Here is a 16,659-nt window from a genome sequence, read left to right on the forward strand (position 1 = left end):
TTTAGCGGGGGGCGGGCGGAGGGAGGGACCGAACCCGCCGTGGCCCGTGAGATGGACAACTGTCTCTGTCCAATCGCAACAGAGGGTCTCTCCCCCCACGGGTGTCTATTGGCCGCGCGGAGGCAGGAGGCGGGTCTTCGGCAGCTGGCGGAGCTCCCTCCGGAGCACGGCGGGCTGTCCGCAGAGCGCAGCGTGTGCGCGGGGTGAGCGCGTACGCCGCCGTCCTTCTCCAGCAGGGACCATGCAGGCTCTTCTCGCTGTGCCGCGGCGGCTGCCGGCCGGCTTGCTGCTGTTGGCCGGCTGCGTGTGCGTGGGGCTGCCGGAGCCGCTGTCGCCGGGCAGAGCCGCCGTCTCTTCTCCGTGGGCACCGGAGGTGGCGGCTCCCGTCGTGGTGGCCAACCGCGGGCTGCGGGTGCCCTTGGGCCGCTCTGCCTGGCTGGACCCTACGCGGGACCTGGTGCTGCAGGTGCAGCCGGGCGACCGGTGCCACCTCACCGTGCTGGACGAGGACCCGCTGTGGCAGCGGCCGGGCCGCCTGAGCCCCAGGCGCTTCCCCTGCGACTTCGGTCCCCGCGAGGTGCGCTACTCGCACCTGGGCGGCCGCAGCCCCGCGAGGGACCGCGTCCGCCTGCAGCTGCGCTACGACTCGCCCAGCCGCGCCCTGGTGCTGCCGCTGGTGCTGGAGGTAGAGGTGCTCTTCACTCAGCTGGAGATCGTCACCCGAAACCTGCCCCTCGTCGTGGAGCGCCTGCGGGGCACCAGCAGCCCGCTGGATGCCCGCAGCCTGGAGTTCGCCTTCGAGCCGGGTCGGCAGCGCTGCCGGGTGGGCCTGCTGCCTTCGCTGACCGGGCTGCCCCGCTACGGAGAGATCCTCAACTACCCCACGGCCGTGGCGATGCCGGCGGGAGGGACCGTGGAGACGGCAGGAGGCGGCCCGTTGCCTGCCTCCATGTGGGACTGCGAGGAGTTCCTGCGCCTCGGGCTGCGCTACCGGCACACGGCGGCCGGCAGCTCCCCCAACCGCGACCTGGTGCCGCTGGTGGCCGAGTTGTGGGAGGCAGCAGGTGGCGGGGTGCCGCTCAAGCGCGAGTACTTCCAGGTGCTGGTGCGGATTCGAGGCGGGATGGAGAACGTGGCACCCAAACCCAGCTTCATGGCCATGCTGATGATGGAGGTGGATCAGTTTGTCCTCACCGCCCTCACGCCTGACATGCTGGCAGCTGAGGATGCTGAGTCACCCCCAGACCTGCTGCTGTTCAACATCACCTCGCCCTTCGGCCCGGGCCAGGGGCACATGGTCAGCACAGACGACCGGAGTTTGCCCATCTCCTCCTTCAGCCAGCGTGACGTGAGGGAGCTGCGCATTGCCTACCAGCCCCCCGTGGAGGACTCGGATCGGGAACGTCTGTTTGAGCTGGAGCTGGAGGTGCTGGATCCCGAGGGCGCTGCATCAGAGCCCTTCGCCTTTGTGATTGTGGTGAAGCCAATGAATACCCTGGCGCCTGTGGTGACCCGCAACACTGGCCTTGTGCTGTATGAGGGGCAGTCACGGCCTCTCTCAGGCCCTGGTCCCAGCCCCAACCTGGTGATCAGTGATGAGGATGACCTTGAGCAGGTGCAGGTGAGTGTTGTGGCAGGACTGAGACATGGCCACCTCACTCTGCTGGAGGACACCCCAGCATCTGCCGCTCCTCGTAAACACTTCACGGTGGCTGAGCTGGCAGCAGGCCGGGTCATTTACCAGCATGATGGCAGTGAGTCTCCACTCAGTGACAACTTGGTGCTGCGACTGGAAGATGGTGGCTCCCGACACCATGTTGAGTTCCTTTTCCCAATTACCCTGGTACCCACTGATGACCAGCCACCCCTACTCAATGCTAATACAGGGCTGGCTATAGCTGAGGGTGAAACAGTGCCCATCACCACTCGTGCTCTTAGTGCTACTGACATTGACTCACAGGATGCCATCCTGCTTTTCACAGTGGAGTCTGGCCCCAGAGCTGGCCAACTCCTCCTCCGGCAAGCACAGCCACCTCCTGGCTGGGAAGAGGAGGAAGAAGATGAGGGCTTTTCCTGGAGGAAGGTGCCAGGTGTAGTGGGGAGCTCACTAATCTATGAGAAGCCAGTGAGAGAGTGGCTGCAGCAAGACATTGTGGAAGGGCGTCTCTTTTACCACCACTTTGGGCCACACAGCCCTGGCCCTGGGGTTGTGTTGGACCAATTTGTCTTTAGGGTCCAAGATGACAATGACCCACCCAACCGCTCTGGACCGCAGACCTTTGTGATCCGGGTGCATCCTGTAGACAGATTAGCCCCTGAGCTGCACAGTAGCAGCAGCCTGCACTTAATAGTTGCAGAACAGCAGGTGACTCCCCTGCGGAGGAAGCACTTGTGTTACACAGACCAGGATTCAGGGGACCGGGAGCTCCGCTACACAGTAACCCAGCCCCCCACTGACACTGACTCTAACCACCCTCCAGATGAGCATGGAGCCCGCCTTGGGTCCCTTGTGCTGACTGAAGATCACTCTGTGGAGGTTACCCACTTTACACAAGCCCAGATCAATCATCATAAGATCTCCTACCGCCCCCCCCAGGAAGAGCTGGGAGTGGCTCCTCATTTAATTCAGTTTCACTACCAAGTGGAAGATGCAGCTGGCAATGCAGCCGAGGGGACTTTCACCATCTACCTGCAACCTGTGGATAACCAGCCTCCTGAAATCACTAATACTGGCTTTGCTTTGCCTGAGGGAGGCAGCCATGTCCTTAGCCCAACTGAGCTGGATGCCAGTGACACAGACACAGAGCTTTCTCATCTCCGATTTATCCTGACCCAGGCTCCTCGTTATGGCCAGCTGCAGCTTTCTGGGTACAGTTTGATCCTGGGAGGTGCCTTTGGCTTGGAGGATATCAGACAAGGAAGGGTGGTGTATGTACATAGTGGAGCTGAGACCAACAGTGATACTTGCAGTCTTGATGTGAGTGATGGGGTTCATGTTGTGCCCATCACGTTAAAAGTGAATGTGCACCCAGTTGATGATGAGGTTCCTACCTTACGGTTGGCCCCAGGCACTGTTGGTTCTTACCTGGATGTATTGGAGAACGGTGCTGTTGAAATCACTGCTAATGTAATTCAGGGTACAGATGAGGATACAGATGACTTGATGTTGACTTTCATTGTAGAGGATCCTCCTCAGTATGGGAACATCCTGGTCCAAGGGGTGCCTGCAGAGAGATTTTCCCAGAGAGACGTGTTGGATGGTGCTGTGGTGTATGCTCACACTAGTGGTGAAATAGGCCTTCTGCCCAAAGAAGATACCTTCAACCTTACCTTGTCTGACCTGGCTGAGGAGTGGAACATCAGGGGCAATGTTGTTCAAGGAGTGTCAGTATTGGTGACTATTCTCCCTGTAGACAATAAGGCCCCAGAGATTTTTGTGGGGGAGCAGTTCAGAGTAATGGAAGGTGACAAACGTGTTATTACTCCTGCTCATCTAAGGGCTGAAGATGTGGATACTCCTAGTGATGATATCCTGTGCACCATTGTTGCCCAATCTACATCTGGGTATGTAGAGAACATCTCTCCAGCCCCAGGATCTGAAAAATCCAGAGCAGGTATAGCTATTAGTGCTTTTACTTTGAAAGACCTTCGTCAAGGGCATATTTTTTATGTCCAGAGTATACATAAAGGTGTAGAACCTGTTGAAGACAGATTTGCTTTCCGATGTTCTGATGGCATTAACTTTTCCCAAAGGCATGTTTTCCCTATTGTCATTAAGCCAATGAATGATGAAGAGCCTGAAATCTTTGTACGAGAGTTTGTTGTGATGGAAGGCATGAGTCTGGTTATTGATACTCCTATCCTCAATGCAGTTGATGGGGATGTCCCTGCCGATGAGTTAACATTTACAATCACCAGGCTTCCCAGGCATGGCCACATTGTGAACCAGCTGGTCAATGGAACTGTCCTAGCAGAGAGCTTCACCTTGGATCAGATAACAGAGAGCTCCAACATACTCTATGAACATGATGACTCTGAGACAAGAGAGGACAATTTCGAGGTGAAACTCTCAGATGGTAAACACACCACAGTGAAAACAATATTTATTATGGTTATTCCTGTAGATGATGAGACACCCAGAATGGCCATCAATGATGGTTTGGAGATTGAAATAGGGGAAACTAGGACTATTCATAACAGAATATTGAAAGCTACTGACCTAGATTCTGAAGACAAAACCTTGACATATATTATAAGATATGGACCAGGACAAGGTCTTTTACAGAGATTAAAACCTTCAGGTGGAGTTGAGAATATCACTCTGGGGATGAACTTCACTCAAGATGAAGTGGATAGAAATTTAATTCGATATATGCACTTTGGCCGAGAAGGAGTTCGTGATCTTATCAAATTTGACGTGACTGATGGAATAAATCCTCTCATTGACCGCTACTTTTATGTCACAGTAGGTAGCATTGATATAGTCTTCCCAGATGTAATCAGCAAAGGAGTTTCTTTGAAGGAAGGAGGGAAGGTAACCCTTACAACTGATCTGCTTAGCACCAGTGACTTGAATAGTCCAGATGAGAACCTAGTTTTCACTATTACCAGAGCACCCGTTCGTGGTCATCTTGAATGCACAGATCAACCTGGGGTGCCCATCTCCACTTTTACTCAGCTCCTATTAGCAGGCAATAAAATCTATTACATTCATACTTCAGAAGATGAGGTGAAAATGGACAGCTTTGAATTTGAGGTGACTGACGGTTATAACCCCGTGTTTCGTACTTTCAGAATTTCTATCAGTGATGTGGACAATAAGAAACCTATTGTCACAATCCATAACCTGGTGGTGACTGAAAATGAATACAAACTAATAACCCCGTTTGAACTGACTGTAGAAGACAGAGATACACCTGATCCATTGCTAAAATTTGTCATCACTCAAATACCAATTCACGGTCAAATCATGTTCAATAACTCCAAACCAGTCACCACCTTCACTAAACAAGATCTCAATGAGAATCTGATCAGCTACAAACACGATGGCACAGAATCAGTTGAGGACAGCTTCTCTTTCACTGTTACAGATGGCACTCATGCTGATTTCTATGTCTTCCCTAATACTGTGTTTGAAACAAGGAGACCTCAGACTATGAAGATTCGGATAATGGCTGTGGACAACAGCGTACCTCAAATTGTAACCAACAAAGGTGCTCAGACTCTGCGTTTTCTGGCCACGGGTCACATAGGGTTTCTGATTACCAATAAAGTGCTCAAAGTGGAAGACAGGGACAGTTTACATATTGCTCTGAAGATCAGAATCACAGAGGGTCCTCGCCATGGATTCCTGATTCATCTGGGGAAGGGCAACCATAGCATCAGCCAGTTCACCCAAGGTATTACAGTACTCTCCATGCTCTTTAGTTCACTGGTAACATTCTTTTTTCATGTTAAACTGTGTAATAATTGATGAGATAATCTTTTTGACAGCAATTTATTTGTAGTGGCTTTATTCTTTTTTTAGTCCTACTTATTGTGTCTGTGATAGCTTTAAAAAGGAAAGGGTGTTTACTGGATAAACATTGAATAAAGGAGCATCTTTGCTTTAGAGAGCTTACAGTCCAAATAGCTTGGAATAAGTCTAATTAGATTGAGTTGACTTGTTCATTTGGATAACAGAATTGGTTGCACATGGCTCCAGATCTCTAGAGGCCAAGTGCCTTCTTTGAGAATTTTATTTAGAAAGTGCTAAAGGAGTGGCTAAGCTGTTATTAACTAATGGTCATGCTATGGCTAGGGTGTCAGTTGCAATACAGTTTGAGTGTACTTAACTGTAAAAAAACTAAACAAACAAAAAAAAAACCAAAGAAAAACATTTCCCACACATGGGGAAATAATGAGTGCATTTGTTGTCTTAATTACACAAACCTTAGCCACAAAGTGTTTGTGGTAAGTTAAAAGGTAACATAAATGTTTTAAAATTATGTCAGTGGTACTTACTTTTTACACAGACCTAAAATGCCAGGTGGTATAAATAGGATGCAAACTGCATATGCCAAATGCCTTACTACACGGATATGAAGTAACTTTCTTCAATTGAAAGGCAGCACCAACTATTCTCTGGAGAATTTTCCATGTCACTATGTGATGAATTAATGAAATGAAGTTTCTTGGAGCCTCCTGCTGCTGTTGTGTGTTTAGACTGTGTGACTACTCGCAGACTCAGAGCTAAAGGGGCCCAGACTGGATGAGCTGTGTAGGTAGTAAGGCCAGAGATGAATCCTTTTAGCTGACAGTATTTCATTTGACATAGCTCATACTGATGAGTATCCCTGGTTACAGGCTTGGCTATAAGTGGTACTCTTGTCAGATGCACCAAATATACTGCAAACAGGCCTGATGAACTTTTGAATGGCTGGTGTGCCTTAAGTTTTACAGTATTAGTGCAGAGTAGAAGGTAAGGAGGGACTAAATATGTTAAGCTTTGGGAACAGCTTCAGCTCATGCAAGTAAGGCTGTGGTAATGCAGTATAAGCAGTATTAAATATGTCATTGTCAGAGTAGGTGAGAAACAGAAGATGGTAAGAGTGAGGAGATAACAGATTGTCACTTTTTTTTTTAATGGGCTTTCTCTTACAATGAAGAATAGAATTGCTGGGCGAGTGCTCCCTAAAAACAGTCTGCTGCATAACAATGTTACCGCATTTCATGGGGACCGAAAGGGAGTGGGAACCATAATGCTGAGCTGAAGGAGAAGCCTACAGCCTCAGGGAAAATTGATTTTAGAGTTTATGAGGATCTCCAGACCATGTTAAAACTTCACAAGATCTCTGACCATGCTGGAACAAGCACTCTTTAGTTCTACTGATTTGAAGTCTTTTTGAGAAGTAAATACAGTTTTCTTCTTTGAGCTCATTAATCAAGTAATGCCTGAGCATCTGCATACCATTTCTGTGTTATCTCTCTTCTCTACTTTCTAAATGCTTTCTATGATGGTTTATATTTTGTGAAGCGAACACATTAAAATGTCTTATGAATGCAGGGCTGGTCACTTGAGGGAGAATAGGTCTGGAAAGGCTGCATGAGAGTGAGAGGGAGAAAGCATCAAACTCACACAGGGGTAATACATCTACTGGGGGCAAGGAGAGAGGAGTTAATGGAAGTCACAAAATAACCTGGGAATGTAAGTCATGGGTAACAGAGGCTGTCTTTTGCTTTCCTTTTTCTTCACATGCCCTCATGCCTGTAGCTGTTTTGGGTATGGGAGGGGTCATAAATGACAGGGAAACATAAATTCTTGGCTGGACCTAGAAGGCTGTAGTTTTCAGAAGTAATGTGAGGTGCTGAGATCTTATGTAGACCAAGCTGCATGCTCAAAACTGTTCACTGTTGTCCCTTATTTTTAACCCACTGTAACTGAGGCGCAAGGCACACAAGGCAGCGAACTTATGCATATTTCATACTTATGTTATCCTGAGACTCTATTATCTAATTATCAGAGCAGGAGTAAATAAGATCCTCTTTTATGACATTCTTAATGACACTTCCATAAAAGCAGATTCTGTCAACAAACACTCATACTGGCATTGGCTTTGGGATGCTACTGACCATTAAATCTAATATTACTTTGTGTTTAGATCTTTCTCCTTTTTAGGGGTCTCATTTCTGCCGTGGGGAGTGACCTTTTACAAACTGCTAAATAAGTCCCAATTCATTAACATGTGTGGATCCTGATAGAGCTTGCAGAACATCTTTACGATCTTCCAATACGTGTTGGAAGGGATCTCTAGAGGTCATTTGGTCCAACCCTTATTAAAAACTGGACCAAATCTGAAATCAGATTGAGTTCTTCAGGGTTCTATGCAGTTCAGTTTTGAGAGATGTTCAGTGGTTTGTGAAGTCCATCCTAATGTTCTACCATCTCATAATCCCATTCCTTGGATTTCATGGAATCATGGGCTCAGAGAATGGTTTGGGTTGGAAGGGACCTTAAAAATCATCTATTTCCAAATTCCCTGCTGTGGGTAGGGATGCCTCCCATAAGCCCAAGATGCTGAAAGCACTGGACAGCCTTGCCTTGAACGCTTCCAGGGATGAGGTGTATCTTTGTGTGAATACGCAAACTGTCTAGTTTGAATGTGATAACACTGATGAAACAGGATTTTTTTTTTTGTGCAAGCAGCTTGAGCAGTCCAGTTTTTAAGATAGTCTGTAATCAGAACAGGGACCAGAGGGATTCTCTGGTAAATGGCTTTCTGCTTGAGATTGCATTGCAGTGATGGCCCACAGTACTTTTTAAAGAGCTAGAAAGGAAATTAGCCTCGCATGCAGATTGAGCTAAAAGCCCCCATTCAAAATGCAGTTGTGCAGAATTTAGTAGGTTCAGGAAACTTGTTCCCTGTGTATTTTGTTCAGGAATAAGCGATGTGGAGCTTTGTAATACATCAAATACTTCTGCTACCACTGCAGTAAATAGTCTTTCAGCTCACAAACGTTGTAGAGTTCAATGGGATTGCTAAAAACAGATATTAGAGAGCTGAAGAACTAACTTCTGGATAAAAGGCCTCCAACTTCTGCAAACAGTGCTTTTTATTCCATTTTATTCTATTATTAAAACAGTCTGATTGAGAGAGTCAATTGACAGTAATAAATTAAAATACTCTTAAAACAAATTAAGCAGTTCCAAAATTTATTCAATTATTATCTATTGCTTCAAGTTATATCTGAAAGCAGCGGTTTCAATTCATTATTACTTCCTTATTGCTTTATATTTACAATTTGATGATGAAGAGCAAATTTACAGAAGAATACTTTTTACATGATAACTTCTAGTTTCTAGTGCTGCTCTAGGATAAAATGTATACAAAGAATAACCTGTGTGCATAATTGCATAGAATTCATCTCTGCAAGTTAGGGCTGGAATCTGTTCATAGCAGATATTCATTGAGATTAGATAATATATTTAAAAGTGGGGAAAAATCTGTTAACAAACTGCCAAGTCTTTCACATTTAAAGAAGATTAGAGGTATATAACAAGTTGTTAGTTGTTGAATAATGTTTTAAATGCACACCATATGATGGAATCTTCAGTGCTGTTTTGAGAGTCCCAGTCCCACGTGGGTAGGCTTTTAAGGGTCAGGATACATGAACTGTATTGTGAAGTACGTTTGTTTCTTACAATAGTAGACATTGATATATTTAACCTTTATTAACTATTAACTGCATCAATTCTGCAGAATTTTAAATAGGAAGTTCATGTCCTGAGCTAGTGTAGATAACTTCATTTTTATTTTTTTTCCCCTAAGAGAAAGCTGCTGGATTTCTAGTGAAGGAAGAATTCCAATTTCATATGAATGTTTAGTAGGTACTGCAGTTGCATAATAATAAATAATGCTTGCAAGTAGGTCAGCTTTAACATAGCTAACATAACCTGATCAACTGTGCAAAAAAAGTGTAAAACTGCTCAACTGACTCTAAAGGTGTACTTAATGAAAAGAAAGCAGGCCGTTCCTTTGCAATTCTTTTCACAAAAATGAGATTTTTGGATGACAAGTGGCTTTTTTGATGAGGTAGTCCTGCAAACATTGGCTCAAGTGCTTATCTTTATGTATGTTGGAACCATTGATTTTGATAAGGTTACTCACATGTGCGGAGCTAAGTACCTGTGTAGTGTTTGCAGGATGAAAGATTTATTTGCTGCACTGACATAAAAAGGTATTTGTTTGCATCCTCTTTACAGCCCTGTGAATTTTTGATCTCTAACTTTCCTTCAAACATTTATAGAAGAGATTCTTTAGTGACATATACCTGCTGATAGACTTCTTAACTTGTTTGCCTTAGAAGATGTCTGGCTACTTTTGGAACTGAGGATGTTGAGGAGCTCTAATAAAGATGCTTTTGGCTTGTTTTTGACCAATTCACATGCCATAGCACTGAAATAGAACTTGGGTGCTACTTGACACTCATTTTAATGCCACTAATTTTGAGAACTTGCTCTTAAAATTGAATAAAATAGGAATTACTCTACATTGTTTGGTGTCGTATCAGACCGGGAATTTGACCAACAAATGTCTTATCTTTCAAATAGAGTGACAAAAAATACTTTTATGTATTGCGTGTTTCTTGTTACTTCTCAAGGAAACCAGAGCACACTAAATTAATAAATATTTGGTTACTTCTTGTATACTTTTAAAACTGAAATTGATTATTAAAAATTCTGTGTTGATATTTTTTGTTACTGAAGTCTTGTCAGCTTAAGTAATGTTGAGTTCTACCTGATCACTGTGTTTGAGCACTATTTGTGACAGGACATTTATAGAGGTTACATGCCATATCACTTGAAAATGGGCTGGTATGAAGGATGTTTAAGTTGGTTTCAGAGGCCATTTTTAGGGAACTAAAGAGATTAAGATCTCTGTACTGCAGAATGAGCAGAGATATCCTTCTCTAGAGTTAGGCCACATGTCAAAAAGTAATCCAGTTATAGAAGCAGATGTGGGTTATGTGGACTGGAATTTAACATATAAAATACCCTGGGTTTTGTTCCTTTTTCAGTCACAAGTTTCCCATCGCCTCTGATGAGTTATTTAGAGTAGAATGCTTTTTATCTCCTTTCAAGTATCTGTATGGTGGATATCAGCATTTGAAGCAATTTCCTAATTATCAGGCATGACTGAAATAGAAACAAAACCTAGGGTATTTTCTTCCTTGAAGCAGGCTACAGTACTTCTCAGGATGGTGACAGAGTGTGTGTATCTGGACTTCTGCGAAAACGTGCCACAAATAAACTTTCTGAATGTTGACCTTCAGTAGTTAAATTTCCTTTTGATTCTTTTTCTAATACATCTTAAATGAAAGAGAGGACGAGGGATAAGGAAATATAGTGAGAGGAAATGAATCACATCTGTAAAGCTTCAATTCTGTTAAATGCTGAAGTTTCTTAGCTCCAGTGGAGAACCTTGACTTCTTTCTGCTGAAACTAAGCTATTCAATACAAGTCAAGTTTTTTCTGTAAACAAAACAAAACAAAACAGTTTCCTGTCTGTAGCGTTTAAAGTAAAGTGCATTTTTTCCTGATTCTTTCCAGCTGATATTGATGATATGAAGATATGCTATGTTTTACGAGCGGGTGACAATGCCACCAGTGACATTTTTTACTTCACAGTTGAAGACAGTGGTGAGTAGTTGTAAAATCTGTGATTTTGTTGTTCTGGAAAGAGATGGAATGTAACTATATTTGGGGAGATTAAGAACATGGAATGTAATCGGGGGAAGTTCATGTTTTTTCTTGGGATATGATTTTTGTTTTTATTTTCCCATGTTGTGGTCTGCCGATGGTGACTACAAAGAGAGGTTTGAAGAAATTATAATTACATCTAATGAAAAAAATCCACTTACTAAAGGGAGTGACGTTATTCAAGTCTACTCAGATATTTGGGCTTTCGTGGTTTTTTCTTTGTATTCCCTGTCCATAATCTTCACACATAAATTGTCATAAACCTTTTATCTAGAGAGACCTTGCAGAATTTGATTCACTACTATGGTTGCCTACCTCTTTAAAGATTCCAGCTGTAAGACCACCTTTCATCTATTCATAATGGGGGATTGTCTCTGATGTACATGTTGTTTTGTGTTCAAGTTCAGCTTCTACGTCCTTTCCATAACAGAATCCTTGGTGGCTTTATGAAAGATCTTCATCAGGTGACAGATTCTAATGACTGATAATATCTCATAGGGTTGTGGAAGACGGAAAAGGAAAGAATGAAAACACTTTGAGAATAGTGGCACACGTTAATTTTAGGAAGCAAATGTATTGGGTTGTTTGTTTGTTTGTTTTAAAGACAAAAGAAAATAATGGTTTGAGGAGTAAACTAAATGCATTCACCTGGTATTTTTTCCATCCAGTGTTGGTCCGGTAGATATTTCTATATGAAGAAATTTCTGTGCATAGTAACAGTTGGCTAGATTATGTTACTTTAATACCTTTTTTAACGATGTGATACACAGTTCTATGAATAATTAGCAAAGAATATTATTAGTTGATTTCATAATATACTTCTTAGAAAACACACTTCAGACCAGATTTAGCTCATGTACTCAGCATGTGCTTTCTTTACAAAGCAGAGCTAGTGCTAACATCAGAGAACAGGCATTTGTCTAGTCTGTCACAGATTGAAGAGTATCACCATCTGCCATTGCTGGGAGTAGGTTTATTAAATCATGTTCTCCTGTTCATTATGCTGGACAACTACAGAAAAAGACAGTACCTCCAGAGAGTGTTGAAAATGTGATTTCAAATCTTTGCTACCTCAGAGATTGAGTAGCGAGATAAGAGTTTGTAATATTTGGCTCATTTTACTTAAATATTTTATTTTTACTGAATAGTTAGAAAACTTGAAAGCTTAATAATGATAATTTGACATAGTGTGATGTATTTGCTTTGTAGTAACATCACTTTCTTGTGGCAAGTGTCACTATGTGGTGATACTGTTCATTATTTTCAAGTTCTGTTAGTAGTTAAACATTCAGTCTTGAAATGTTCCAAGATTTCATGTGAAAGAAGTAAGTAAAACTGGGGAAAATTAGCTCTCTCAGTGGACTGTCTAACATCCATTCTAAATTTGAGTTGATCCTTGGGAATCCAACATTCTTTTCATGGTATTTTAACATTTTATCTTGGCAAATATGTGTTTAAAGCAAATTGTGCTTAGTATATTCTAGCTCTAGACAAGAATTTTTCTCTTATTGGACACATCTTCTACCACTTGCAAGTTATAACAGATTGTCAATTGTAACAATTGTATTTTTTTCATGATATGAAGCATCATCATAGTAAGAAGGTATTTGCTGATTTTTTTAGAGTCTTTGGAATTTGTGACATTATCATTTTTTGCAGGCTACTTAGCAAGATGGTAAGATGGTCCTTACTTTCCTATTTGTTGACTCAGTGCAAGATGAGTTGTGTTGTATTTCAGAGTACTTTTGAATTTTTCCTTGACTGAAGATAGTAAAAATGTGTTTAAAAGTTGATGAAGTTGTGATCAAAACATTTTTGTGTAATTGAAATAACGCTTTTTTTAGCAGTGATGTCTTCAGAATTTGTCACAGAGGTGAAAGATCCAATAATTTATCTAGCAGTATTTCAGCTATGTTCAGAAAGACACCAAAGGAGGTATGTTTGCAGCTCAGATAGATTGTGGCAAATTTTCAGTGGTACCAAGATTATTGTTACAGAGTGTTTGATTTTAAGCTAGATCAAAGAAACTATGCGTAAGATCTGAGTGAAAAATTGAGCACAGACTACCAACATCTGCAGTTTAAAAGCATGCTTCAGATTTCTATCTTCTGTATTGGGAATTTTGCAGTAGTAACAAGTTTGTGATGGCTACCATGCAGGACCTGACACTGTAAACAAAGTAAGTGAATCATTCCATAAATAATGTTCCATGTTCCATAAGTAATCTTGTGTCCCAGCTATTTTATGTCTTCCAATCCCTTAGTGCCTTAGCAGCAGGAAGCTAGAATACCGATCCCGGCTTTCTTCAAATACTTTAAAGTATTAAATTAAGTTTAAAGAGTTATAAAGTTGATTTTCTTACAGTCCTCTAGCACCTCTGAAATATTGTTGTATGTGTCTTGGAATATTTATTCATGGTCTGTGAATGCAAATAAGACTAGTCTTTCTGTAGCTCCACCATTTGATAGTTGATCCACCCCACTCAATGCACAGTAACAAAAGAGAAAAAATGCGAAAACTTGTCAATTGCCTTTAAATCACAGTCTGACTGAGACTCTAGACTGTTACTTCAGGTAATTGCATGGAGGCGTGGCAAGTAGAAGGAGTCATCAGATTTCTCCACTTTGAATTGTGTTGTGAATCTGGAATTTTGTTCATCTTCTTAAATGTGACTGGCTATTGTGACAAGCAACAGCAGAATAGGTGAGTAGGAGAGGACAAAAGAACCAAGTCTTTGCTCTGCCAGCTCTGAAGTGAGTGTCAAACTGAGGAACAAATCACTAGTTAGGATCTGAAAACATGAAATGGGGTGCTGGAGGGAACTTGTTTACCCATTGGCTAAGGGACAAAATTGCAATTCAGACAAATGGAGAATAGCTCAAAAATTATGACTGTCAAATGGCAACTATTCAAGTGTAACTGAAGACAGCAAAAACAGGCTCAAAATGAAGAGAAAGGAAGGCTATTAAAGAATAAAGCAGAGAAGGCCGTTTGGACTGTTGTTTACAAGTGAGAGCCTGTGTTATTCAAACTGAAGTCAGACCTTTTGCCAAAAAGTACTTGTTGAGGTTTGAAGCTCTGTGAGATTCTTATCATCAGCATCAATTACCTACATATGTATGGTTGTAGTGCCTTCTGGCCTTAAGTGACTTCTTTCATAAGGGTAATTAGAAAGTGAGATAAATTAAATGTAGTCCAGCATGTATCAGCACTGATATTTTTTAAGATAGAAGTTCTAATTCTTCATGTTTGGGGAATTATCCTCAAAATGATCAATAAGGTGGATGACCCCTTCCATTTCTGTTCTACTTAGGACAAGAAGACAGTGTAGTGTGTTGGCTGCTGCAGAGTTAGCTGTGCCACGTTTTGAAAGAATTGACTGTATCAATATATCACATCATATCAACAATTTACTTTCTGCTCTGTGTCAAATTTAGGTCTTAAAATGACCATATGGAGACCAGCTGATACTGAAGTGTTGAGTTCATTTTAGCAAAACTTTGAAAAAAGTTTGGATATTTCTATTTTTCACAAGAGTTGCAAAATAACCTTTGTTGAACTGCTTTACTGAGAAGTGATTTCCACAGTGCATTTATGCAGTGGAAAAAAGCTCTTAGCAAATGCAAGCATATGGCAATGGTGAATCCTGATGTTTAAATTACAAAATTCTTAATTCGGTGATTAATAAAGGAATCAATGCTACCAATCAACAGGAGAAATAGAATATTTTCTGGTGGGGAAGTAAGAAATGAAAATCTAGAATGATTATCAAACTCTTGGATGTATTTGTTGAATCTGAAGTTGTGCACTATATGTGTTATGTTTCAAAGAATGTGAAATTAGTTGAAGGGGTTTAAGGCAATTTTTGGCCAGATTCTGTTGATGCTGTGGAATAAAACAATGTATCCTCAGGCTTGCACTAAACTCAAATCGTAGCTCAGACCCAACAACCCAGACTTTGACATTCCAGTTATGATACTGCCAGAGGCAGATATATTCCCTTACCCAAGGGCAGCTAGCTAGCAGTGGGTATTGAGACTGGGGTTGCAGTACTAGAGCAGTATGAATGCTAGCTGCAGAGCAATGCTTCTCTGTAAAGGACTATTACAGCATTGTAGTCCCCATTTTCTTCTTCCTGAAATAAGAGAAAATCCTTCCTAAAAGGAAGGTGTTGGCATAGGTGTGATGTGTAAGATGTAGGTGTTGTAGATAACTCTGAGTTGTTCTAGTTCAGACCTTGTGAGGTCTATTCTTCAATGAATAATTGCTCATCTACTCTAAATAGTGATCCACACCAGAATATTTTTTAAATTCTAATATAGAATGTTATATATAGAGAGAGAATATGTATATTTTATATATAATATATAGAATATTATTTTAATTCTATTTTTTAAATTCCCTACAATTCTGTGATTCTTTGAAATACATGACCTGCTCTTGCTTAGCTAGTGCTCTCATCACAGTAGTCTGACTTGTTGTTCCACTTCCTATCCTGTCTGTTTTCTGAAGGTTGAGGCACTGTGAAATAAGACCACAGCACCCAAGGGAAGAACTCTTGTTATGAGCCTCACTATTTTTTGTTGCGAGAAGCTGGTGCCATACTGACAGTATTTTGCATTATGGAGTCAGTTACATTAAAATTTCCTGCTTTGAGGAAAGAATTGAGAAGACTCTGATTTGGGACCACAGCATTTAAAAACAACACAACAGTAACAAGGGGAAAACTCGTTTTCAATTCAGTCTTAATTTGAAGTGTAATCTGACCACCCCCTTGCCTAACTCCCTTTTCTCAATGATCAGTGGAGTCCTCCACAGCACTCCTCAAGCTGTTTCTTTAGGACTGTTAAGTGGCATCTTGCAGTACAGTGCCTCAAGGGTAGCCTGGTTTCAAAGGGGAGGTAATGAAAGAGCCTCTTGCCTCCTTTAGGAATGTGAGGATCACTTGGGAAGGAAAGAAACAGGATTTTTATTTTTTTTTCAGTCTCTGTGGAGCAGCTTTTCTTTGAGCCAAAACATTGCAAAGCCAAGGCTCATTGAAATTGGTGGTTTACATCATTAACTAAATTTCATTTAAACTTTTCATTGTAGATCCCCAAATGCCTTAACACAGAACTGCATTTTCCTGTACTAACATTTGGTTAAACCTCTGTTTAAGCAAGAATCTGTCAAAAACAATTCCCTTAAGTTAGTCCTTAAATCACTGTCTGGGAAAACTTCATAGGCTTTTGCCATGAAAAAACACTATTAATTAAAGAAGTATTGCTCTACTGCTTAGAGAAAGCTTCCATTTTTTGTTTAAAAAAAAAAGAAAAAAAAAAAAAAAAAAAGTAATTCATCTGTTGACCTGTGCTTTACTAAGTAAAAAGGACATATTTTAAAGAATTTCACCATTCTGGTATGTGTTATTCATGTGAGAG

At 41.9% G+C, this 16,659-nt stretch overlaps 1 protein-coding gene across 1 annotated transcript in view; it reads left to right on the plus strand.

Annotated features, from left to right (window-relative positions):
* Positions 1-241: 241 nt before the first annotated feature.
* Positions 242-16,659, plus strand: part of FREM2 (FRAS1 related extracellular matrix 2) — a gene marked incomplete at both ends in the record, with an annotated part of 123,403 nt that continues 106,985 nt past the window's right edge. The window contains 2 exons of the mRNA XM_079537983.1: positions 242-5,399; positions 11,090-11,179. Of these exons, the coding sequence (XP_079394109.1) occupies positions 242-5,399; positions 11,090-11,179 (5,248 nt within the window). The remainder of the gene's footprint in view (positions 5,400-11,089; positions 11,180-16,659) is intronic.

Source organism: Tetrao urogallus (genome assembly GCF_951394365.1).
Source record: "Tetrao urogallus genome assembly, chromosome: 1".
NCBI lineage: Eukaryota > Metazoa > Chordata > Aves > Galliformes > Phasianidae > Tetrao > Tetrao urogallus.